Source organism: Carassius auratus, unplaced genomic scaffold (genome assembly GCF_003368295.1).
Source record: "Carassius auratus strain Wakin unplaced genomic scaffold, ASM336829v1 scaf_tig00215912, whole genome shotgun sequence".
NCBI classification, from domain to species: domain Eukaryota; kingdom Metazoa; phylum Chordata; class Actinopteri; order Cypriniformes; family Cyprinidae; genus Carassius; species Carassius auratus.
In genome coordinates this window covers 853,459-879,495 of record NW_020528306.1, presented here as the reverse complement: position 1 = coordinate 879,495, position 26,037 = coordinate 853,459, and the positions used below count along the sequence as shown (strand labels likewise).

General features: G+C 39.2%; 1 protein-coding gene across 1 annotated transcript in view; it reads right to left on the bottom strand.

Moving 5' to 3' along the window:
- The window catches only part of ipo11 (importin 11), a 131,346-nt gene that overhangs the window by 35,915 nt on the left and 69,394 nt on the right, over nt 1-26,037 (bottom strand). Inside the window, exons 22-23 of the mRNA XM_026261745.1 lie at nt 20,382-20,458; nt 549-628 (exon numbers count right to left, since the gene is read on the bottom strand). Of these exons, the coding sequence (XP_026117530.1) occupies nt 549-628; nt 20,382-20,458 (157 nt within the window). The remainder of the gene's footprint in view (nt 1-548; nt 629-20,381; nt 20,459-26,037) is intronic.

Below are 26,037 nucleotides of genomic sequence, written 5' to 3'. Positions count from 1 at the left end.
ACTTCTGTTTAAGTTGTTCCAACATCTTATTGGATCAATAAATCATTAAAATACTGAAATATAAAAAAAAGAGTCTTTCACCATAATAAATTAAGCAATTAAGTAAACAAATATATGTTTGTTGACTTTATAGTGTCTGTTGCCATTTTTGCCATCACCTTCTAACATAAAATTCAATTTATTATTATTAAATTATGAATGTTTCATAATTTCTTTTTTTTTTTTCATTATCCAATTACAAGTTTCCCAATAAAACATCTTGGCAATACTCTATTAATTTATGATCAATTGATTGTCCTTGAGACCTCAAATTAACTTTTAACCCTGTTGATGTATGGCGATATGCTTTTAATGATCAGCAACCAGATTCTTAGACAAATAACATCATCCCTCATTATAAAAAAAATATTCCAAACTAAAACATCACACACTAGTCTGTTCTGATTTATGCCCCATTCATCTTTTGAGAAAGTGCAAAAATAAGGTTATGTTCACTGAGCGATTCCCATCTTTGAATGTCTTCTTATTTGAAGTCTTTTTTCACCTACCTGTAAGAAATCTGTAGCCGAGAGATAAATGTAGGCATTGATGATCTGAAAGCATGTGCGCACGTTCTCCGAGCTCAGTTCTGAAATAGAGAAACAAAATAAGAATGATACAAGGGCGAAGCAATATCACAGTTCAATATCTCTGAGGGAAAAATAACAGTTTGGAGAGAACATGAACACCAGCAGTGAGGAAGACAGAAGCTGTGTGTGGAAAGACAGAAAATGGTTACATTTCATATAACAAAACAGCAGTCTGGAGCACAGACAACTCCAAACACAGCAACTCTGACTCATCCAGAGCTCACACTCCTGCAGAGAGAAGCCAAGACAACAGGAAATAACTGCTTCCAACTCATTTACTTCTAGGAATGCCAAAACAACATGTCAGTTTAAGTGGGATTACTTGCAAATATGCTAGCATTCAAAAGTTCAGGATCTGAAGGATTTTATGGTGTTTTTGAAAGAAGCCTCTTATGCTCACCAAGACTGGATTTATGTATAGACTGGATCAAGGTACAGGAAAACAGAAAAATTCTGAAATGTTATTATTTTTTAAAATAATTCATATTTTTTGAAATTCTAAATTTAAAATTTTAAAAGTGCAATTTATTTCTGTATTGGCAAAGCTGAATTTTTGCTTCTTCGAACTTTGAATCTTCAGAAATCATTCTAATAAGCTGATTTGCTGCTCAAGAAACGTTTCATATTATTATTATCGATGTTGAAAACAGTTGTGCTGCTTGATATTTTTATTGAAACCATGTTACAATTTTATTTTCAGGATTCTTTGAATAAAAATTTGAAAAGCAAACGTTTTTTTACGGTCCAAAATTTTTTAAATAAAGCTAAAATTAAAACATCGACAATTTTGACATCTAAAGCCCCTTTGTGTTGTGTCTTCAGTGTCTTCATTAAAATATTGCAATGTCTTTGAGATATGAAGATCATATGGAGACCTTGCTCCGCTATTATCAAGATATGTAATTAATTTTAATTGCCCCCTTTTCAGAAGTACTCTATGTTCCTTTTGGGGGTCTAGTGAAGGAAATAAATAAGGTTTACACAACACTAAGCTGTTAGTAAAGATATAATCATACAGCAATTATTACAGTAGCAATTACATCAATACACATCAGCACAGAAATGAACAATGAGTCTATTTCCACAGAGCAACTGCAAGCAAGAACTCATCCACTGCTTATCTTGCTATTTATTGATACAGTTGCTATGGAAACCATTAATCACTTTGACGCAGCACTTTCAATAAGATGTTGTGGCTGATCTTACGGAGCTTGAACTGATATGTGGCCTTTATCCTGTTAAATAAGATTTTAATACAATCTTTTCAAATGATTTTTAGTTGACTTCTAGGGGTTACTGTGAAAATCAGGACAAAGCGGAGGCCAACTGTCCCCGCTTCCCTTTCCAGACGACCTTGCACAAACCCATGGTGACCTCAGTTGAAAAAAATAAATAAAAAATGCCGCAAAATGTCTCAAAGGCTGAACAGGATTTGGGGTGAATTTCAAGGGCTTTAGGACGGGGTGACCCTTATATTGTTAACAGTAATGAGAGATGGCAGAATCACTGCTTCAATTGCGCCTGGAACCGCAGCGTGTTTTGTATCTTTCAAAGGTCAAGAGGGTCTCCGTTCTGCACAACCTCACGGTGACACACACACACAGCACTTCTGCCATCCTCAGCTGATGATCTGAAGACAAAATTGCTTTTCTGAGCAAGACCTTCTGACAGCAGGATGGACAGAAAGATACACAAATCCAGTGATCACACACAAGCACAAATATTTGGAATTGAGACTTTTTTTTCATGATGTTGAAATAAATGTCGCTTGCTCAAAAAATCACCATTTATTTGCTCAAAAATACAGTAATATTGTGAAGTATAATTGCAAAAAAAAAAAAAATTCTATTTAAATATACATTATAAAATGTATTTTTTTTCCTGTGATGGCAAAGTTGAATTTTAAATGTTTATGAATTTTATACAAACACACATATACATATAAATGCAAAAATATAATAACAACCCCACACTGTTCATTCAGATAAAGCAGATGGTTTCTCTGTAATGGGATTTTTTTTCCAACAGTGCTGAGTGGTCCATTTCCTGTACAAGAGCACTTTACACTTCCTCCTTTCACTGCACTATCATGAGAATGCCGTCCACAGACTGCTTGAAATTCAAATTATTTGAATAAAATTAAAATCATTCCCATTTCACAATAAATAAATGAGAACGCTCCTCTGCTTCCCCTAGCCTTGATTTGCAGTCAGATAATGATGATGAGGTACGAAACAATTTAATTTCTATCGTCACGTGCAGACCATGAATATTTATGCCATCAGAGGAACGGCAGCTCAGCTCAGCCTCTAGAGCACCGAAACAAGTGCGTCATGAACACTGTTATTACACAGAGGGGAAAAATGAGCTGAAGAACAGAATAAAGATGGAGGGGGGAAAAAAAAACTTCAGTCTGTAATAAGGCTCATACTTACAAACCTGCTAATTATAATAAATAGTCAGCAGTTATTTTCAGGCTACGTGTAAACAAATCTGATTTAATGTATGTGCTGGTACAATGAATATAAGTGGAGTGACTGATGTTATTTCCATCAAAGTGATGTCAATGAAGCCATAGACAACAGAACTCATGGCTGATTCTTCACTTACGGCCACTTTTGGCCAGGTTGACATAAATAAAACCGGTTAAAACACTCAGATTCATTTATTTGTCTAATGACAATGTCCAATAGTTGATGTACATACATCACTGGTGACATTTTTCCAAATTTCCAATAAAATGAAAAAATAATTTCCATCATATTTCAAATTATACTGCATTTACTAGCATTCTGTGGTGGAGCGTGTATAAATAAATACAAATTCACTTGTGTTCTTAATCTTGTGAGAGCTAATTTCAAAAAATTATTCCTCCATTCTTCGTTAGTGTGGTGAAAATGACAACTGCGGTACAGTTCAAGTTTTTTTAAAGGTTGATAAATCATCACCACACAATAAATACTGAAATGTTACTTGTTTTTGCATTGCCTTAAATTGAAAAAAGCACCTTCAAATAAATCAGCAGAACACCAAACAATCATAATATCTCTTCTCACAGCCATTACTTTTTGTGAAGACGCCTTGGTGAACCAAGAGTTCGGAGTATAACAAAATATTTTTAAATCTGCGTTAAATCGATTACTGATGCCATGGCAGGAGTATTTACACCACTAATGAAGCTCTGCTGTCACAAATCGAGAAGTTCATTACTTTCCTGAAAACCTCATTAAGCCAAGTGTCAACATTTCAGTAGCCCACATGGTGTTAAAGCCTATAATGGAACATATACTGATGTCATGTCATTTAGCAGGTCTGGTAGCACTTAATAAATTAGCCCAACCAACCTGTGCAGCTCCATTCATGGTTGTCAGCATTTGACCTCCTGTAGTTTGTCTCCGTGCCTCTAGAGGTCCCCTGTGTTCCCTTCTGTCTTTGTTCTTCTTTGTCTACTCTTGTTAGCGTTATCCAGGTCACCTGTGCCTTGTTTCTGTTAGAGTATTTTAGCTGAGTCTTTCCCTTGTTCGACACTTGGTTTTTGAGTTCAGGCTGCATGATACCAGCTCTGTATTTACTAGTTCTTCCAAGTCTTCCCAAGCTACCTCAAGTAAGGTGTTCCTAGTTATTTGTTTGTTTACACGCTCTTGATCTGTTTTCTCCCCTTGTGGAGTTTTTATTTTCCCTTGTGGTTTTGTTTTCCCATTATCTCTCTTGTTATTAATTCCTCTGTCTGAGAAGAACTTTTGTTGGATTTTTTGGCTTGCAAAGCCCTTTTTTTTAATAAACCAAAATTGCTTGGAGTACTGCGTTGAGTATTTCAATTGGGTCCAACACCTCAGCCTCTGTGGCCTAGTGGCAGATCTCTCACCCACCACACCAGAGACCCGAGTTCTAGCCCGGCCCGTGACAGAAAAACCAAGTCACTCATGGACCCAGAAACACTCAGTTCCAAGGACCTATTGGCAGTGATTGCTCAACATGAGGCATCCTTTCAGCGCCATGAAGCCGTTCTCAGCCAACAAGAAGAACTAATGACCAAACATTCTCAACTCCTGGCTGATGTGATGAGCTCCATCCGCCAGCTATTTGAACGCCTCCCGGGTTCTTCACCTTCCTCTGCATCACCTCCGAGTGGCATCAGGCCTTCTCCTGTGGCGGAACCCCGACTACCGCCTCCTAAGCCCTTTGCTGGAGAACCCAGTTCCTGCCAGGGTTTCCTCACCCAGTGTTCTCTCACTTTCGAGCTCCAACCATCAAGCTTCCCTACGGATCGCTCTAAGATTGCCTACATTACCACCCTTCTCTCGGACAAAGCACTCTCTTGGGCCTCAGCAGTGTGGCAATCCCAGAATGCCTGTTGTAAGTCGTACATGGCCTTCGTGGAAGAGTTCAAGCGAGTGTTTGATCATCCTGTCAGTGGTCGGGAGGCTTCTAAGCGCCTACTCACTCTCCGTCAGGGTCCCCGAAGCACTGCAGATTATGCCATTGAATTTCGGACCATAGCTGCAAAAAGCAGATGGAACGATGAGGCACTGAGGGTCTGCTTTCAGGGAGGGTTGTCTGAGCCCCTTCAAGATGAGTTAGCCACTCGAGAAACGCCTGAAGATCTTGAATCCCTCATAGCAATGGCCATCCGTCTAGACAATCGTCTGAGAGAGCGGAGGACCGCCCGTCGCAAGGAGTCTCAGTCCCAAGTTCCTCTGAGGAGGTCCGGTTCTCCAGTTTGTGCTCCTTCCTCCAGAAATTCCCCAGTTCCTGAACCGCTCCATGATTCCCCAGAAGAAATGCAATTGGGCCGTTCCAGGCTTTCTCCAAACGAGAGGGAACGTCGCATGAGGGAGCGTCGTTGTCTCTACTGCGGTGCCTCCGGCCACTTCCGTTCCTCTTGCCCCGAGCTCTTGGGAAACGCCTGTCCCCATACAGCAACAGGAGGGCTGTGATGGGGAAAATTAGAGCTCCTCCTGCTAATGCCGTCCTCGCAGTTCCAGTTACGTTGTCCTGGGAGGGCCACCAGCGTCAGGTCCAGGCTATGATTGATTCTGGGGCTGCAGGCGACTTTCTAGACCTATCCTTGGCGAAGAAACTTAATATCCCCACACAACTTCTTCCTCACCCCCAGGCAGTCACTGCTTTGGATGGCAGACCTCTGGAACCGGGCAAAGTTACAGAGGCCACTCAATCCCTGCGACTTACCATCTTTCAACACCAGCAGGAGGAGACCCTCTATCTTATTGACTCCCCTGAGTACCCTGTTATCCTGGGTCACCCTTGGCTGTGCAGACACAATCCCCATATCGACTGGCCCACTGGCACTATCCTAAGCTGGGGCTCTACTTGCCAACTCTCCTGCCAACTTCAGAGTTCCCCAGCCCCTTGTCCCGAGTTTCAAGAGTCTATCGACCTGTCTCGAGTCCCCAGAGTTTATCATAAGTTTAAGGCAGTGTTCAGCAAGTCCCGGGCCACCTCCTTACCACCTCACCGCGCTTATGACTGTGCTATTGAATTACTCCCTGGCTCTTGCCCTCCCAGAGGTCGGATCTTCTCCCTGTCTCCCCCAGAGCGCTCAGCTATGGATCTCTACATTAAGGAGTCCTTGGCAGCCGGCATCATCCGTGCCTCAACCTCCCCAGCTGGGGCAGGTTTCTTCTTTGTTCAGAAGAAAGACGGGGGTCTTAGGCCTTGTATTGATTACCGGGGCCTCAACAAGATCACGGTTCGTAATCGATACCCTCTACCGATCATGGCCACTGCCTTTGAACTGCTTCAAGGAGCCTCTGTTTTCACTAAACTGGATCTCCGCAACGCTTACCATCTTGTGCGGATCCGGCAGGGAGACGAATGGAAGACTGCCTTCAACACCCCCACAGGCCACTATGAGTATCTCGTAATGCCGTTCGGACTCACCAATGCCCCCGCAGTGTTCCAAGCACTAATTAATGATGTCCTCCGGGACCTTCTTAATCAATTCGTCTTTGTATACCTTGACGATATTCTCATTTTCTCAAAGTCACTGGAGGAGCATGAGGGGCATGTAAGCAGGGTTCTCCAGAGACTCCTTGATAATCACCTCTACGTAAAGCCAGAGAAGTGCGAATTTCATGTTACCCAGGCTCAGTTTCTCGGATTCATTGTCACTCCTGGCCACCTGGAGATGGACCCTAAGAAGGTAGAGGCGATCCACAACTGGCCCATACCTACTAATGTGAAGGAGGTACAACGTTTCATTGGCTTTGCAAACTTCTACAGGAAGTTCATTAAGAATTTCAGCTCTGTTGTTGCCCCCTTGACAGCACTTACTAAGGGAGGAGGTACCAAGGTTCAGTGGAGTCCGGAGGCAGCGGGGGCCTTCGAAGATCTCAAGCGCCGTTTCACGTCCGCTCCTATTCTTCTGATCCCTGACCCAGACAGACCTTTTGTGGTGGAGGTGGATGCCTCAGAGGTGGGGGTGGGGGCCATCCTGTCGCAGAGAGGTACAGATGGAAAGTTACACCCTTGCGCCTTCATGTCTCGTCGCCTGTCAGATGCCGAGCGCAACTACCACGTGGGGGATCGTGAGTTGCTTGCAGTTAAACTGGCCTTGGAGGAGTGGCGCCACTGGCTCGAGGGGGCCCAGCACCCTTTCCAGGTTCTCACGGACCACAAAAACCTGGAGTATCTCCAGCAGGCTAAGCAGTTGAATCCTCGGCAAGCTAGGTGGTCACTATTTTTTAATCGATTCCAGTTTCTCCTATCTTACAGACCTGGCACCAAGAACGTCAAGCCAGATGCCCTGTCTCGAGCCTACTCCCCTGAGACACAAGAGAAGCCTTTGACTCCAATAATTCCGAGGTCTTGTATTGTCGCGCCCCTTCAGTGGGAACTGGAAAGAATGGTGCGAGAGGCCCTTGCCCATGAGCCCGATCCAGGTGGTGGTCCCCCTGGACGCCTGTTCGTTCCTCTAGCGGCCCGATCCCGGGTCTTGCAGTGGGCTCATGAGTCTCCCTTGCCATCCAGGAAGTGCCCGCACCCTTGACTTTCTCCAGCGGCGGTTTTGGTGGCCATCCATCAAGAGGGACGTTAAAGTCTATGTGGAGGCCTGCTCCGTATGCAACCAAGGGAAGTCTGCACATCAGCGACCTCAGGGACTGCTCCGTCCCTTACCTATTCCCCGCAGGCCATGGTCCCATCTCTCCCTGGACTTTGTTACCGGGCTTCCGCCATCCAAGGGCAATACAGTCATCCTGGTGGTTGTAGACCGGTTCTCCAAAGCGGCCCGGTTCATTCCCCTGCCCAAGCTGCCTTCAGCCAAGGAGACTGCGGAGCTCCTCATGAACCATGTCTTCCGCATATTTGGTATTCCCCTGGACATTGTCTCTGACCGAGGTCCCCAGTTCTCATCCCGGTTCTGGGGAGCCTTCTGCAGACTTATTGGGGCAACGGCCAGCCCATCGTCTGGGTTCCATCCGGAGTCTAATGGCCAGACGGAACGTATTAATCAGGACCTGGAGACCACCCTACGGTGTATGGCGGCTAACAATCCCACGTCTTGGGCCACCTATATTATTTGGGCTGAATATGCCCATAACACCCTCCAGTCCTCGGCCACTGGACTATCCCCCTTTGAATGCCAGTTTGGTTATACCCCTCCATTATTCCCAGAGGAAGAGGCACAAGTTGGTGTTCCCTCGGCCCAACGCTTTGTCCAACGCTGTCGGCTTACATGGAGGAAGGCCAGACGTACCCTCCTTCGGACTTCCCAGAGGTACCAGGTTCAGGCTAATCGTCACCGTCGGACAGCCCCCAACTTTCGAGCTGGTCAAAGAGTTTGGCTATCTACTAAGCACCTGCCCCTCCGGGTCGAATCCAAGAAACTCTCCCAGAAATACATCGGCCCTTTTCGCATAGCAAGGAAAGTTAACCCTGTTTCTTATCGTTTATTTCTCCCACGTTCCCTTAGAATTAACCCCACATTTCATGTCTCTTTACTAAAACCTGTCTTGTCTTCTCCGTTTGCTCCCCCGCACAGGCCCCCTCCACCTCCCAGGATCATCAACGGCCAGCCAGCCTACACAGTGCGCCGGATACTGGACTCCCGGAGGGTCCAGAACTCATTACAATATCTGGTGGACTGGGAGGGCTATGGGCCAGAGGAGCGCTCCTGGGTTCCAGCCAAAGACATCCTTGACCCAAGTTTAATCCGGGAGTTTCACACCCGGAGGCCCGGGTGTTCTGGAAGGAACGTCAGGAGCCGTTCCTAGAGGAGGGGGTCCTGTCAGCATTTGACCTCCTGTAGTTTGTCTCCGTGCCTCTAGAGGTCCCCTGTGTTCCCTTCTGTCTTTGTTCTTCTTTGTCTACTCTTGTTAGCGTTATCCAGGTCACCTGTGCCTTGTTTCTGTTAGAGTATTTTAGCTGAGTCTTTCCCTTGTTCGACACTTGGTTTTTGAGTTCAGGCTGCATGATACCAGCTCTGTATTTACTAGTTCTTCCAAGTCTTCCCAAGCTACCTCAAGTAAGGTGTTCCTAGTTATTTGTTTGTTTACACGCTCTTGATCTGTTTTCTCCCCTTGTGGAGTTTTTATTTTCCCTTGTGGTTTTGTTTTCCCATTATCTCTCTTGTTATTAATTCCTCTGTCTGAGAAGAACTTTTGTTGGATTTTTTGGCTTGCAAAGCCCTTTTTTTTAATAAACCAAAATTGCTTGGAGTACTGCGTTGAGTATTTCAATTGGGTCCAACACCTCAGCCTCTGTGGCCTAGTGGCAGATCTCTCACCCACCACACCAGAGACCCGAGTTCTAGCCCGGCCCGTGACAATGGTACACTATACATTACAATTAATATCAAATATACGTTGTTAACAGCACTGCATTCTTCATCCCTTTCAAAATGGATATTTTTATAAAATTATTTTTTACAAAAAAAAAAAAAAAAGGAAACAGCACAACGTGAGGTCACAACAATGGCTCTCATATAAATCAAAATAAAGCCACTTTTCAGGCAAACACAATCATTATGTCTGCACTGTCATTACTGGAGTTTATGTAAAACTGCCTTGGAAGACCTTAAAAGGTAAATCTGAGTATTATATATAAATAAAATGGGGGGTTAAGGGAAAAAAATGCTAGGATTCTCTGAAATCTATTACTGATACCACAGGGAACTGTCAAATGAATTATTTGTGGAGCTTGTATTCAGATCCATGTTTGAGCATAATTAGCTGGGAATTCTTGGACTAATGCAGTCAGACTGAATTATGAGGTAATTCTGCTGTGACTAAACCCTGCACACTCTGAGAATATAATGACCAGGCCATTGAGGCATGATTAAACATGCTGCTATACAGCTACTTCAAATCTTACCCATGTTTCATGTCAGTTTTAGCCTGTATAAGCAATATGAATGGCAATGAAATAGCCTTAACTATGAAATTATTTTGAAAGTACTTTTAATATTAAGGCAAATGCATTACTGGCAAAATAAAAAAAATAAAAACTTCAGTTTAACAAATAGTACAAAAGTACATTTACAGATACTTTTAATGACTGTACATTAACAATGAGAAAATGAACAGGTAATTATATATGAGACAATCTAGGTTTCACACTTCAAGCGTGAGCGGCATATTTTTTTTGGCGTGCATGAGCGCCTGAGCGTCAAGCATGAGCGTCGTGTGAGCAGCAGTGAAGCGGGGATTTCAGTGCGAGTCTATTTTTGTTGCGCTGCTGACGCTCAATTAAAGTGACAAGACAACACACTTTTGATGGACAAAATAAAATGTGAAAAATGCACAGAATAAGCATGTCTAGTGTGTTTGAAAACAAATTGGAGTATGTCAGGAAAGAAAATGAAGAATCAAAAATGTGTATAGTAGATTTGACCATTTAAATTTTTTTATTTATTTATTCAGTTTGATTACTTTTCTGCCAGTGGGTCCCCAAACCCATTGCACCGCCACCACCGAAAACTCATGTCTACATAGACAAGCAAAATTATAACTTAAAACATTTGATAAAACTCACAACGACTGATTCATCTTGCCCAGGATCTTAAGTTACATTGGAGTACATGAGAAATTTGTAGAAATCATATTGACAGCTTCTGTAAATATTGTATTCTGTAGGTTTTGCACTCGTATTCACTTACGATTGACATGGCAAATCTGTGCATTTTATTTTTAGTACTTCATTTACAGAAACGGTGCTATAGACACAGTTAATCCACGACATCTTCACGTGGACCATTATAATATCTTATAGTGAGCTCACCGCGTGGGCATGGTCGCATTAGATATAATGATGGGAGACATGAAAGACTCAATATTTTATCACAGAAAGTCTTTTTGAAAACAAATATTCTTAGTTTAAAAATATGTCAAGTGGTCTATAGATACAATCTCTCATCTCTGAGTATTTGCGTAATCGAATATCGATTGCACAATCGATAAGACCAACCAAAAAAAGTTTCGAAAATGAAAATAGGGAATCGATTTTAACCAAATATGTACACTATTAATTTATAAATAATTAAACAATTAAAAAATATAGATGTAACAAAACTCACAAGCAGAAAAAGAAAATAAAGAATTCTGAAAGTGCAGTAAGCCTTGCGAAAGCTAGACATTAAATACCAGTAATTTTACGCAGGGACGTCGAAAGCGTCCTCTTATGCTGCGTTCACACCAAAACGTGAATAGAGCGTCTGCCGAAAATTATTTCAATTTTAAGTCAATGTAAAGAAGCATTTACGCGCGTCTGGAGTTCTCGCTGCGCATTAGACGCGAATTCGCCTCATTCGCCCATCTACTGTAGTTACAGGAGATTCTGAGTTATGAAAAGGACCATTGAAAGCTGACAGCGACCGGCTTTTGTGGTGGAATATTGGCAGTAATACCTCCACCTTGCGCAGCTGTACATGAGTGTCCCTGGAACATCAGTGCGGTCGGAGCGCTTCTTCTCAACAGCTGGACATATAGTGATTAAAAAAACACTCTTCTCTGGAGCCCGAAAATGTTGATCGACTTGTTTTCCTGTCCAATAAATTTGTAATGGCCCTAGCCTTTAATTATGCCTGCCTAATGCCGCCTAGCCTAAGTGTCGGTTATGTTCAATAAAAAAAAAAAACACACACACATGGCCTAGTTCTCAAGTCCATTTAAAGTTTCATTTTTTGAAAAATTGTTTGAAATGGATTGAATAATTATTTAAAATAATCTTGGAGATTTCTGAATCGCCTAAATCATAAATGCAGCCGGGTTGAAGCCTGCAGTGATGTTTTTCTTTTTTTATGGCAGCCGTCCCCCCTGCATATATATTTTTCGACAATGTTGCACTCCTGTTGCTGTTTGTTATTCTGCATGAAAGTTCATGCCAATAAATGAGAAATATTGCTGACTCGTGTGTTTCCTCTCTTTACGTTCGTCCGTTATTTGACGTTGAAAAAGGAAAGGTCTTATTTTTTTTTGAGATGGAAAATCTATTTTACAATCGATTCGATGAACACTTATGTCTTAAAAATTGAATTTTCAGCCCTACGTGTTTCTAAATGAATGATGCAGACCAAGGTTGCAGACAGTGCACAGTTTGTTTTTTATTTTATAAGTACAAAAAGATTTGTGGTTGTGTGTTCATACAAATAAAAGTAGACCCTTTACAATTCGATTGATTTATTGCACTTATCTGTACGATCAAAACTGAAAGTGTATTTTAAGTTATTTTCAGTGTTATCAGAAGAAGATGCCACGAAACGTGTATCAGCGTTTGTCGACCCCAGTAAAACATTTCGACTTTACTAATCATAATCAATCCATATATATCATTGCCACAAAATTAGATGATTTTTTTTTAAATAAGCAAGAGAACAACAAAAAGAAATAAGGAAATTTGTTAAGAAAATAAAAAGTTAAGAAAAGCTGAAAAAGGTAGTGGAATTTCAAGAGGAAAAAAAGTGCTTATTATGATTCTGTATATGTAGGGGCAGTGATGGACAGATACAAGGTCTTGCTTGTGCACCAAAGTGGGAAACAAATCTCATAATTTCATCCCTTGTGCCAGATAGCATCCTTTTAATATTCAGCCATTGTTCCTTGCTCCATTAAGACATTTAAGAGCTAATCTGAGGCCTTCAGAATTGTTAAATGTTCAAGAGTACTACAGACGGCCAAGGGCCAAGCTCAAAGCGCTAAGAGACATTTAAAAAAAAACAAAAAAACATATCAGATGAACAGATGAGTGCAGGGCATTGCTAATGAATTTATATGTGGAGAAAAAATATATAAATATAATAAACTCTATAAATCTCACATGGCTGCCATTCTTTTCAAAGGCATCAAATCACAAGCAACATATAACCTCTCAAAGCAGCAACCCAACCTCAGTGGATTTTTGTCATTTCAATTATTTTTTAAAAAGGTCACATGCCAGCTATAGCTTGAGACAATGAACCAAAAGAAGAGTAAAAACATTACCTTAACAAAATGAAATATCACTGAAATCAATGTTCACAAAGAAATGTCAGGTTTTAAGATTTGTCTAGTCAAAATGAAGCCACTTTTCTAAAAGAAACTCAAACAAGCTAATGGATAGGCATTCTGCCAACAATTTAACAGCAGACCAAAGGCTTCACATATGCTTTTACAGAGGTGATGATAATGCAACAATTTAACTGCAGTAGCGAATTAGATGTACCCTGTGAAGAGCCCTACCTGTGTGCAAAAAACTTCTTTTGTGGAGAAAATTATGTTAATAATCTGTATTTCAATATGTATGAACGACGTGACACTCTCAGTCGTTTCCTTGCCGGTGCCATTACACAGAAGTGTTGAAACCACAAAATACATTTTTATGCTTTTCATGAAAAGCTACAAGGCATAAAAAGTTCTGCCTTTTTATATTCTTCTATGCATAATATAGGAGCTTATTCAACTGATAAGGAACACCCTAATCCTTTTATTTGCAGAAAAGAAATCTTTTATATATATGCTGTGTTTTATACTATTTCTTGTAGTAGGATACCAAAGTGATCCAGATGGTGCCATTGCTGTTATGATGATTATGAACCTTTCCCCCCTATTAGTATGATATTTTTCCCACCAGTAGTCTATTCTATTCAATCAGTTATGATTTTTTTTTAATTTAGATACAGAAGAACTTGTCTGTTGAATATATAAATGAACAAACAAAAAATCTGGATCTCCATGTCTGCCATACAAGTGTTCCTGCTCATCTCCAGCCTGGATCTATTCTCTCCACTTTTCTTAATTGCAGATACATTTTTGATGGGAACACACAGTAACACCGTTTGTCCCAACCAGATGTGACGCAATAAAAAGTATCTTTTCCATGTAGTTTTTGTCCTAACCACCCATGGCACAATAAGCGTCGAGGAATACTATTTTAGACATTTTTATTTTCTGCGATGTCGTGGCAGAAACAACATACAAAAATATGACATGAAATATGAAAAGTCGCATCATGAGTATAAGTCGCATCAGTCCAAAAATACATAATGAGGGAAAAAAATACCGTCTACAGCCGCGAGAGGGCGCTCTATGTTTTCAGTGTAGACTACAGGAGCACTGAGCAGTATAGAGCGCCCTCTCGCGGCTGTAGAGGGTAATGTTTTCTCTTGGTTCATCTCTCTTAGTTCATTTCTCTTGGTTCATGTCAAATTAATTTTGATAAATAAATCGCACCTGACTATAAGTCGCAGGACCAGCCAAACTATGAAAAAAAGTGCGATTTATAGTCCGGAAAATATAGTACACTGGACGCGACAAAGCATTGCAAATCATTTGAACTTTGTGTCAGCATTTCATAAATAGAACGAGCCAGCATTTTTCTGTCTGGGATTTGTCACGCCGCATTCCAGTGTAGACATTATCACTGATAATACTAATATTGTGTTCTAGGCAACCCATAAACCGTGTTTTTCCAACCTTCTAACTTTGATAGTGCAGTGGAACAGCAATCAAACCCATGACTTCCCATCCATACACTCGAACTAGATCGTTGTACTCTGAAATCACTTAGCCCACGAAACAACAATGGCAGCCCCAACGGATGCGGTCTTAATGCAAGTGGTAAACAGTGAGAAATAGATTTTAGGACAATATAACGTTGCAATCAAATTAATAATCTAGCTACCGCAATTCCTTGCACTAAAGCAGTTTGACGTGACTTGCCTGGAACACTACAAAGTCGTGAGTCTTGGTTTGAAGTCGTGACTTATGGGCTCAAAAAACCTGCATGGAATGAAGCATAAGTTCTATTGTATTTTGTTGGGCCACACCATGCTGCTCTCGTCACAGTGTAAGTTAATGTTGCTTTATGATGCTGGGTTTGAATTATCATGCCACAATATTTGAAATTAGAACCGGCCAAACAATTTTCTCTTGCGGGCTTGATTTTGCCTGCATGCCGTCTATTGAGGAACCCTGATCTAGGCCAATGTTTATATATAAAAAAGTTAGATTTACCAAAGAGATTCAAAGAGGCAGATGGAGCATCCTTTTATGAGATGGAATCCAGACAAACAGCACATCTACAGGGTGAAAAGTGTTTCTCAGCACGTCAGGGAGTTACTTGTCCTTACAGTAACGAACATCCATAAGTATTTAACACAAACAACCACACACACAAACACACACACACACACACACATGTGCATCCTCAGCAGTTTCAAGTGAGACAGACTTAAACTTTGGCAGTTGAGAAATATTCTTTCTACTCGGCAGAAAAATCAGTCAAAGGGTCGTTGAAATATCCATGAGGTGAAGTCAAATTTGTTTGAGAAAATCTATGGGCTTTTACTGCTGGGGTAAAAAAAAAAAGAAAGGAAAAAAGAAAAAAAAAAAGAATTCGGTAAACATTTCTACTGCAGGGCCTGATCAAACAGGGTGGAAAGAAGAGACGATTCCAGTGCTGTCAAGATCATCAACTGCTACCATCTGTAACAGTGTAATAACTCACCACAGAAACATATTTCTTGAAAAAGCAATGACTTTTATGCCACTGTGAACTACTGTAAGTAAAGCTAACTGGCTTGGGCATCAGCCCGATGGCATTTCAGACATTCACTTGCTCTACTGTAATAGTCACACAAACATATGCAAAATTTTATTAGGTTAAACGATGGCATTTAAAAGGCAAATCTCACAGCTCTAAGTCTACTTATTATGGGATTTCTGTTGTGTTTCATGTTACGCATGGTGACCTCATTCTCTGGAGTAGGAGTTTTTACACTGCTAATGAAGCTTTGTTGTGACAAATAGAGAAGTTCATTAAATTTCTGAAAATCTTATTAAACCAAGTGTCAAAGTTTCCATTATTGGCTCTAACCTCCATGTGGGCTACGGGAAAAGTCATTGAACTCTTGTAACTTTGCAGTTTAAAAGCACAGAGTAAATGTGTAAAGCACCAAGCCAACCCACTGAATAATGCCATTCAGATTATCTCGGTATACTAGCTAATATCAAATATGTTCTTAGAGTGCTGAGTAGAAGCTAAGTAAGTAGCATTTCGACTTATTTACAAATATTTTTATAGCAGCCCAGCTGTTCGAAACAGGATAGCATTCCCAGTAAAAATGAAATAAAATCATTGCTTCAGCATGTTAAGCAGTACTTATAAAAGCCAAACTTTTATTTATAAAAGCCAACCTGTCAGTGCTAAAATATTCACGGTTTAAACAGTAAAAAGTCAATATAACAGGGTTTGCAGAAAATTCTTACATTGCTTGAATTTAACTTGAATTTAGCTTGAAATAAAAAAGGCATATGTGGTTTGCATGCACAAGATAAAAAAAAATGGAACGAGAGAAAAGAAAACGTATTAGAAGCAACAATAAACATTTGAAAATCTCTGATACAAGATATATCTGATAAAGTAATTCAGGTTCAACATTTTCTTTTTAAGTTCAGCTGAAGCTTTAATAGTGGGCCTAAATGCTGTTAACCATTTAATGGGTGTTGCATTTATTTAGCTTACTCTGTATAGCAGTTGAATGTCTATATAATATTATTTTATAGTGTTTCTTTAGTTTATATTCTTTCCTTAGTCTGTATTTATTCTGTACAGTTCTTTCATTTAAATTTTGTATATATAATTCAGTTTCCTGTAGCTCAATATATAAATATAAATAAAAGTATCTGCCAAAAGCCAAAATCTGCTACATAAATGTAAATCCTTCTATGAAGGATAGAAGGGATGTGATAAAAGGTCTTGGTACTGTATAACATGTTGGAAAAAGTCATTGCAAGGATTTTCATAAAGAGGTTTCTGTGTAAACCCTGATGTAAAAAATGTTTGTTAACATGATTTTAGTGTGGAAAGTCACTTATGTGTAAAATTATATGCAATTGGACTTATATTTTCTCTATGACAATGCAATGCTACAAATGGTTAAAAAAAAGAAGTTTTTTTAAGCCTCACATTTTTGTTTTTGAATCTTCTTGGTTTACTTTAATGTTGATCTCAACTACAATCGACTCCAGAGGGTTAAAATAGGAGAAGCTCATTTTCAGCACTGTGATAGCAAGTGATCACAGATTAACCAATTTACACATTTAAATGCTAAATGTACTACTAAAGCCATTTCACTGTAACAGGAAGCAAATGGGAGTGCCACACTAAACCAGCTTAGCATCACACTCCAGATTCACAGAAAGACAGTAGTGTAACCAGCAGGAGGGATGTGGCAGGAGCTTTTCATCCCAGACCTCAGCAGGTAAAGAGCTGTGAGCAGTGAGAGAAGAGGACAGTGAGCTGTTTGGCGCACAGTGAGAGATCTGCTCCTCTGTCGAATAGTGCTAAGAACACAGAGTAACATCAGATGATGAGGTTTTTATCAATCTGGCAGATAAGCTGGCCTGAATGCTGTGCTGTGACTGCAAGAGTGCTGGAGACAAGCAGAAACCTTTTCTCTTCTCAGGGAGTTTTTTTTTTTTTTTACTTTTCTTGTCCCACTTTACATTTTTAAAAGAGATACAGCTAGGAATAGAAAATTGATTGTTGATTTTGAGGCACAAATTTACTGTATTTTTCGGACTATAAGTCGCACCTGAGTATAAGTCGCATCAGTCCAAAAATATGTCATGATGATGAAAAAAACAAGTCGCACTGGACTACAAGTCGCATTTATTTAGAACCAAGAACCAAGAGAAAACATTACCTTCTACAGCCGCGAGAGGGCGCTCTATGACATAGATGGTATGTCGCAGCTGTAGATGGTAATGTTTTCTCTTGGTTCATGTCTCTTAGTTCATTTCTCTCGGTTCATGTCAAATTAATTTTGATAAATACGTCGCACCTGACTATAAGTCGCAGGACCAGCCAAACTATGAAAAAAAGTATGACTTATAGTCTGGAAAATACGGTAAGTATTTTATTTATTTTTTTACACTGAGAAAACAATAATGTACATCCTATATGACATTTAGTGGTTACTGGTTACAGAGTCGATGCTATAGAATCAGTGTTGGATGTAACATGTTACTAAGTATCAGAGCAGCATTCCTTTTTTTCCTGATTCACAGAGAAACCTTAAATACTCAGATACAGATAAGACTAAAATCAGTCGAATGACAATAACAACAAAACATTCTGCTTATGCAAAATAAAAAACAAACAAACAGGGTGCACTTTCTGCCGTCTAGGTCTCCAGGAGCAACTTTCTACGCATCACAAACTCAGCGAATATTTGACAGAGACATGAGAAATAAGTCTATAGAAAGCTTTTGTCTACTTTTTAACAAATTCAATTAGAAAACGAATATTCTCCGATTATGTAATCCATATGAAACTAAAGCAAGGTACAGTGTCTTTCCCGTATCTGAGCTTGAAGTGTCTAATTTTAAATTAACGAATATTACTTGATTATGTAATCAATGTGAAACTAAAGCGAGGTCAAAGGCAGAGGTTTATAGGGATTTTAAGATGCAGCCTAATTAGCGATTTGAATAAGTTCCTTGTTAAGTAACAAAGTTATTTTTCAGAGTAATTAGTAATTATTAAAGTAATTTAAATAAAATATCAATGACGTATTCAGTAATAGTAAATAGTTACTTTTCGAAAGTAACTTACCCAACTCTGTATAGAATGATGTGGTATATCAAGTTTGTTCTAACATACTGGTACTTTCTGGAACCTCATTCCAGAAAGGAATAGATAATTTTTTTTCATAGAGAATTTTTTTTTTTTTTTTCTAACAAGCTCCCCAAAGAATGGAGGAAAGAGATTGAGTCTTAACAGGCCCTTGTGCTAATATTACAATCAGCACCTGAAAGAGACTAAGATAGGAGAAATGAGTATGCAAATGGAAAAAACGCTTCAATCAGCTGCCCCTCTTTGAATTTCAATGTGTCGGCAGATGCTTTAATGAAATGCTTTCTCTTATTCTCTCTCTCGTACTGACCTCTACCAACCCTCGACTCCGAAGGCTATGCATCTTTCCGGTCATCTGAGGTTATGAGAGGTGTTGGCCTTACGCTAAATGGACTCCTCTTGAGTGAACACTTCTGTGTGACACCTCCCAGAGGCTAGGAGGTAGTGCCCCAATAAAATGTCTATGTCTAATTCTAATACAACTTCAGGGAAGCAATACCTCTGTAAATCATTGTATTCACTTCTGAGAAACAGTCTTATTACAACCAAAATAACATTTAAGTGAATTAAAAATACAAGCAAGAGACAACCACTAAAAGGATCTGACTGAGCAGAATAAAGAGCTCAACAACTAGTGACCAGAATATGAAACTGCCTTCTGCTCAGTTAATTGAATAACACAGTCACGAATAAATGTATTACATCATATGTACTAGCTGCTGTCTGACAATCAAACGGACTTCCAAAAAAAAAAAAAAAAAAAAAAAAAATTTCATTAAAGGATTGAGGTTAACTAAGTTAATATACAGCCAAAAAGAAGTGAGAAAATTGAAGAGGATGAATTAAGTTCTGATTTGTAAATTCAACAGGAAAAAATGTGTGAAATGCATTTCAAGGCCATACAACAGTTAAAATGCCTTTTTGGACGATCCGTATTTTATTATTTCTTTTAAATGCAAACTTGAAAAGGCAACTATATTCGAGAAGATCCTTAGATAAAAACTGATAAATCTATCATCTTTTATCACCCTCGTGTTGTTCCTATTTAGTATGATTTTCTCTTTTATGTTCCATGTAAGAAATAATAACTCTGTCTACAAGCTTCAAAGGTGCCATAAATAGTGGCCACTGGATCAACTGGATCTCACTACTTCTCTTATGAACAAACATGGGAAAACAATGGCAAATTTCAGTGAATGACAAGTTTCAGTCTGCTCTTCTGACAAACCTTTGGAAGATTTGGAATATAGTGAGGAATATAGGTTGTATGAACCACTTCCATGTTACTTTAATGGAACTTTAGCATTCTTTTGGCACTTTAACCACTCAAAACCTTGTTCCCCTCCATTAAAAATGAAAAAGAGTGGCCAGGAATTTTTTTTTTTACTTTTTGTGATCCAGAAAAAAAATAATAATAATTGTTTTTTTTTTATATATATAGTTTGCAATGCAAGTTGATGAGAAAAAAAATACAGACAATTAATGGCAAATATATACAGTTTAAAAATGATTAAAAAATTTGGGTCAAACAAAAATTTAACTGATAGGATAAATTCAGTTAGAAAAGCCTTTGACCTGCATTTCAAGGCATGTCCATTGGACAGTTAAATTGGCACTAGCTTTCACCTTGATCTTTAATTAAAAAAAGTAAAGTGTACACTTAAAGAGGCAACTACCTACCAAGTAGGGCAGACATATTTTGGAAGATCCTCAGGAGCTCAGGGGTGATGGCCGGGCTGTTCTCTAAAGTCACCAACCTACACGAAGAGAAAGATCATGCCATTAGAACAGCATTCATTTAATATACAACACCATTTTTCAATATGTTGCCTGGTCATCATCAAAAAATCCTACAAAAGACAGTAATATTACAACGAAAGAACTATGCTTTTAGTGTCCATGGAAACACTTTTTAATTCATAAAAAAGGCCTGCTTCAAGCCAAACATCTTCAATCTTTAAACAAAACAGGTGATAGAGAAAACGAATGGATACTGCTAAATTTGGTGAAGCTATTTTTGATCCAGAGGCTACAGAGGAGTCTTTGTGCAGGTAGGGTTATTGTACACAGCGACTCTCTTTGTCTTGATACAAGAGAGATAGAGTGACTCAGACAAAATGATAAATGGACAGCGGGGAAGAACAACAAACCTTAGAGAGAGAGAGAGAGAGAGAGAGAGAGAGAGAGAGAGAGAGAGAGAGAGACTGAACCCTTGAACTCGAAGGGGCAAATAAACCTCTTCAAGGAGGGGGCGGAGAGAATGAGAAGACTGACAGAACGGAGAGAAAAGAAATTTACCCAGAAAGTAGATTAAGATGGAGAGTGTATACATTCCAGCGCTGGAGAAGGAATCTGTGGTAAATACTAAGCAGCATTGAGCTTATCCCAGACAATATCGATTAGTATGTAGGACATTCGGTTTAAACCTGGAGCTGAAGATAAATTAATTTATGTCTAAGATTTCTCCTGACTCAACGTCGTCTTGTCTCTTGACAGCATGGCTAAGTGTAATGTTTGGCACTTATATAAAAACAGTGTTGGCTCCGTTCCTCTGAGGCACGACTCCAATGATTCATGCTATCATTCGCATCTGGACAGGCAATTTGTCACACAAATCTTTTAAGCATTACGTGTGTCAGTGGCTGACAGGACAAAGCATCTGACAGGATGGACAGAGCCACTGGGATCCCATTTAGATTGAGGGCAGTTAATACCACTGCAATGCTTTAGCTGAATTTCTGAGGTTAGGAATTATCTGAACAAAGATGACAAATGAAATGTGACACCCACACCCTCAGTCATGCCTTTAAAAGCTCAATAAATTGGGTAAATCTCAACCTATTTAATGGTTAAGTAATTTTCTACATCTAAATGTTTTGTAAATATGAAAGTGTGATTTTTTTTTTTTGTTTTACAGTTACATGCCGTTCAGAATTGAATTAAGGATCTCTTTTGACAAACAAATGAAATCAAGTAAAAACTGCAATATTACGCCAGTCTTCAGAGCCACATGATCCTTAAGAAATTCAAAACTGCTGATTTTCCATTTAAACATTTATTATCATCAATGCTGAAATTAGAAATTAGAATAAAATTTGCCTCCAGAAGGATGTACTGTCACTTCTTCCTCAATGGTCAAAAAAGTGAGCATTTTATTAGATATGATTTTCAAAGTTGGTCTCTCACATTACAAAAACAGCCTTATTTAATCTTAGAAACATCACCATGCTACGGAACATGTTACCCGTTTCTGATGCAGAAAAGTTAGTTCATTTATTCACGATCTCTGGACTGGATTTCTGTAACGCACTTCAAGGTGTCCGTCCTCCATCTTTAATAATAAACAGCTACTGCTACTCCAAAATACAGCTGCTAGAGTTCTTACCAGGACACTTCATCTGTAGTCAGTAGAACACTTGATTTCCCAGAAATTTATTTGAATTGCAAATTCATCTTTGTTTTCATTCCAATTCTAATTTTACTTCTAGAGAAGGTGTGGCTAATTCAATTCTCATTTACTCTGGTACTAAAACGAGGCCAATTCAATACTGAAATTGCATCATGGACGATCAAAACATGTTTTTGGACTGGGATTTAGGTGGTGTAGGTATATCTACATTGGTTGCTTAAGCGATGTCCTAGGCATCAATAGTATGCCATCAGGCAACCTTCTTGTACAACTGTGAGCAGCAAGTGAAGAGAGTTGACAGAAAGCTGGAAATTTGTCCTCTTATGTTCACCACAGTGGCCAGCTGCAGAGTTGAACTCATGCCACAAACAAAACAGCATAAGAGCTGGAGGAGGGTACATGCCACATTATTCTGTGCTGCCCTCAGCTTCAGCCTTGCTGAGCGGTGTGGAGAGCAGGGGTGACAAAGCCATGAGTCATGTGGCTTTTGGAGCATTTTATGACAGATCTGAACTTTTTACGCACTATGGTGCATGAAACATGTTGTCAAATACATACAGGGTCTTTAGGGAAATGAAAACAATCTCTTGAGTTTGTAAAAAAAAGTCACACATCTCAACAATTCCTCTGTTCAAGAACAACAAAGATATTTCACTTTAAAAAAGGAAATTGTAAAATGTAATACAAAAAATATCTTCATAGGGCATAACAGAATTCGATTTAAACCAGCCCAGGGGAAGCTAGTTAAACCAACATGTTATGAAATGAGATGAGATGAGATAAAACCACCTCCTCCAGTGAATTGAGATTCCAGATATGGGATCCCATTTATTTCTATTATTTATGAAGACACATAAATAGAATAAAATTGTGACAGTATAAGGATATGGACAGCAGGCACGGTAAGTATAGAAAAACTGAGAATGTGAAACAAAGAGAGTATAAAAGTAAAGCAAGGAATCCAGAGAAATAAGTGAGAATATAATGTAAACACTACCCGTCAAGTTTAAAAAGTAGATACACCTTTGTTCTTTTTACACCAAAGGTGTGTCTTCTGATATTGATCTACCAGTCTTAAAGGGGGGGTGAAATGCCATTTCATGCATACTGAGTTTTTTACACTGTTAAAGAGTTGGATTCCCATGCTAAACATGGACAAAGTTTCAAAAATTAAGTTGTACATTTGAAGGAGTATTTCTGTTCCCAAAATACTCCTTCCGGTTTGCCACAAGTTTCGGAAAGTTTTTTTCGAGTATGGCTCTGTGTGACGTTACATGGAGCGGAATTTCCGTGCGTTGGAACTGCAGGCGGTGAGTAAAACTGCTTAAAATATCTCTGCCTCCTTGTTAGTGCGTCCGCCTCACCCGCCGGAGACCAGGGTTCGAGCCCCGCTCGGAGCGAGTCGTTGCTGCTGCTGCTCTCGTTCAGTTTCAGCCTCGGGATCTGATTCTGGATCATAAATAAACGGCTGAATCTGACTGTAAGCCATGGTTTGTTTTGGATGATGGTTTTTTTTCTCATGGTGTCACAGCTTCCAAACGCTCTCAATGCAAAAGCCTATTCACGCTTGTGATTCTTTAGCTCTGCCCACACGTCACGCCTCCAGCTGGTCGTGTTTTTCCGGGAAAAATCGGTACAGACTATCTTTCTCTTATGAATATAATAAAACTAAAGACTTTTTGGAGTTATGAAGGATGCAGTACTACTCTATAGGTACTCAAGATTAACAGGATATTGAGTGAAAACGAGCATTTCACCCCCCCTTTAAGTTTCAATTTATACATCAAATGAAAACTGAATAAATAAGCTTTCAATTGATGTATGGTTTATTAGGATCCAACATATTTGTCCAAGATACAACTATTTGAAAATCTGGAATGTGAGAAGTCTTACAATTGCATACAAGTAACCAAAAATTAAGTTTTAATATATGAACTAGGGATGTCAAATTTCGATTATTTCCATGATCGATCGTCGTTTAAATTAACGATCAATTAATCGATTAATCGTTAACCATAATACTGCAAAATGTGTCTATTGCAGGCACGCAGTCAGCGGTATGACAGGATGTGCAAAAGCCACACACAAAACGCTTTCTCGCTTGAATTAAAGAGGTTTTAGTCTGAATAAAATGCTAGTAGCAGGATTATAAAATGAATAGATGCGATTATGATCATTTGATAAAATGAAGAGAGCGCGCCATACTTTTGAGGTCATTTTACTTTGTTGACAGTTTCCATTCCCGCACGGAGAACGCTGAACGCGCCTCTTTAAATGGTTTTGTGGTGCTCGTTGTTGTATTTTAAAGCACAATTGCAATGTTTTCAACTGACATTATTGTATAAAATTATCCGAAATGTGGAGCGCGTGTGACTGCGCTGCACATTAATGGAACTACATCGGCGCTGCTGCACCAAAACACAGTTGCTCACATTAATTTGATCCTGCTGGATTCTGTCCTAGAAAATGTCAGATTTTTAAAAATCCGGCATACAGCGCATTAGATCGTGACAGTGCATGCGTGCACACGAGGATGAGCGAGCGCGGCTTTGTCTAGATTTATTTGGAGGTTATTGCTCATGTCTCATTCGGCACAAATCGAAATGTTTCCATATTCGCAATGTATTTGAATGTTAAACTATTATTTATAATGTAAACTAGGCTTGTACTTAACACGCATTCGCATATAGACGGAAAAGATGATCCTCTTCATATGAGCAAAAACGCGCCCACACTTCTGTTTTAAATCCGTTAATCTTAATTAGCCTATTTAAGTCGGATATATTTCGCATAGCCGATTTAAAAAAAAAAAAAAAAAAAACATGAAAACAAATTGTTATTTTTATTTTGGGCCTATGACTTAGTAGGCTATACATTTTCCTTAAAGCATCCCATTTTGTCCCAGGGCTTAGAACCTGTGCCCTAGTCAGGTCCATGCAGAAACTTGTGAACGATGCTCGGCGTCACCGTTTAGTGACAGCAGTGAATGCTCCAGGAATGTGTCGGTCACAGCGCCTATTAATCGCTGTTTTGAATCCAGCAATTATTTATTTAGAAATGATAAGATCTGATTATGACAAGTGTGGTATAAAAGCTTTGTTTATTAGAGGAATAATAGGTTAACTGGACCCCATAGTCTTCATTTACGCGGCTTTGTTCTGGTTTGCCGGTTGGTCACGAATTTCCACAAATTCAGTATATTTAGGCATTGTTTCTTTTCCTAAATCTTCATAGTCTAACCCTCTAATTTCCCATGTTTATTTTATTATCTTTCGCTTTTAATAACTGTTTTCGCATCTCTTACTGTGGTAAACATGGGAAGGGAAATTAAAGATTTCATGAATTAAGAATTCGTTCGATTTATTAATTTGTTCCCTTATTTCACTTAAATCATGGGTTATTTAGGGAACAAAATTAATGAAACATGGACAATTGCCACATTAATAATTCGTAGGAATGAATTAACAAGTTGTAGGAATGAATAGACTATCTGTCCTGTCACTGTGTCCCGCAGCCCTGCAAAGCGCACGATATAAAACAGTTATCTGATGAAATGATTAGTAACTACATTTCTATTGCATTTAATGTTGAAGAACTTTTATGTTGTTTCTATTTTAATGTACTTTAAAGTTTAAATCACATTAAAAGCTTAATTTGTACATTGTGAATGAATGATGATGCTTTTATATATCGTCACCGTCACTCACAGCCGCTCGCACGTGTTGAGTGCGCATGAGCCGCACGCAGCCCAACATTGAATCGGTTAACCGACCATCGATAGCCTTAATCGATTGCATCTCTTATCGACAATTAATCGATCATCGATTAATCGTTGACATCCCTAATATGAACAGTAGGAAATTTAGAAAATATCTTCATGGAACATGATCTTTACTTCTACTGATTTTTGGCATAAAAGAAAAAATC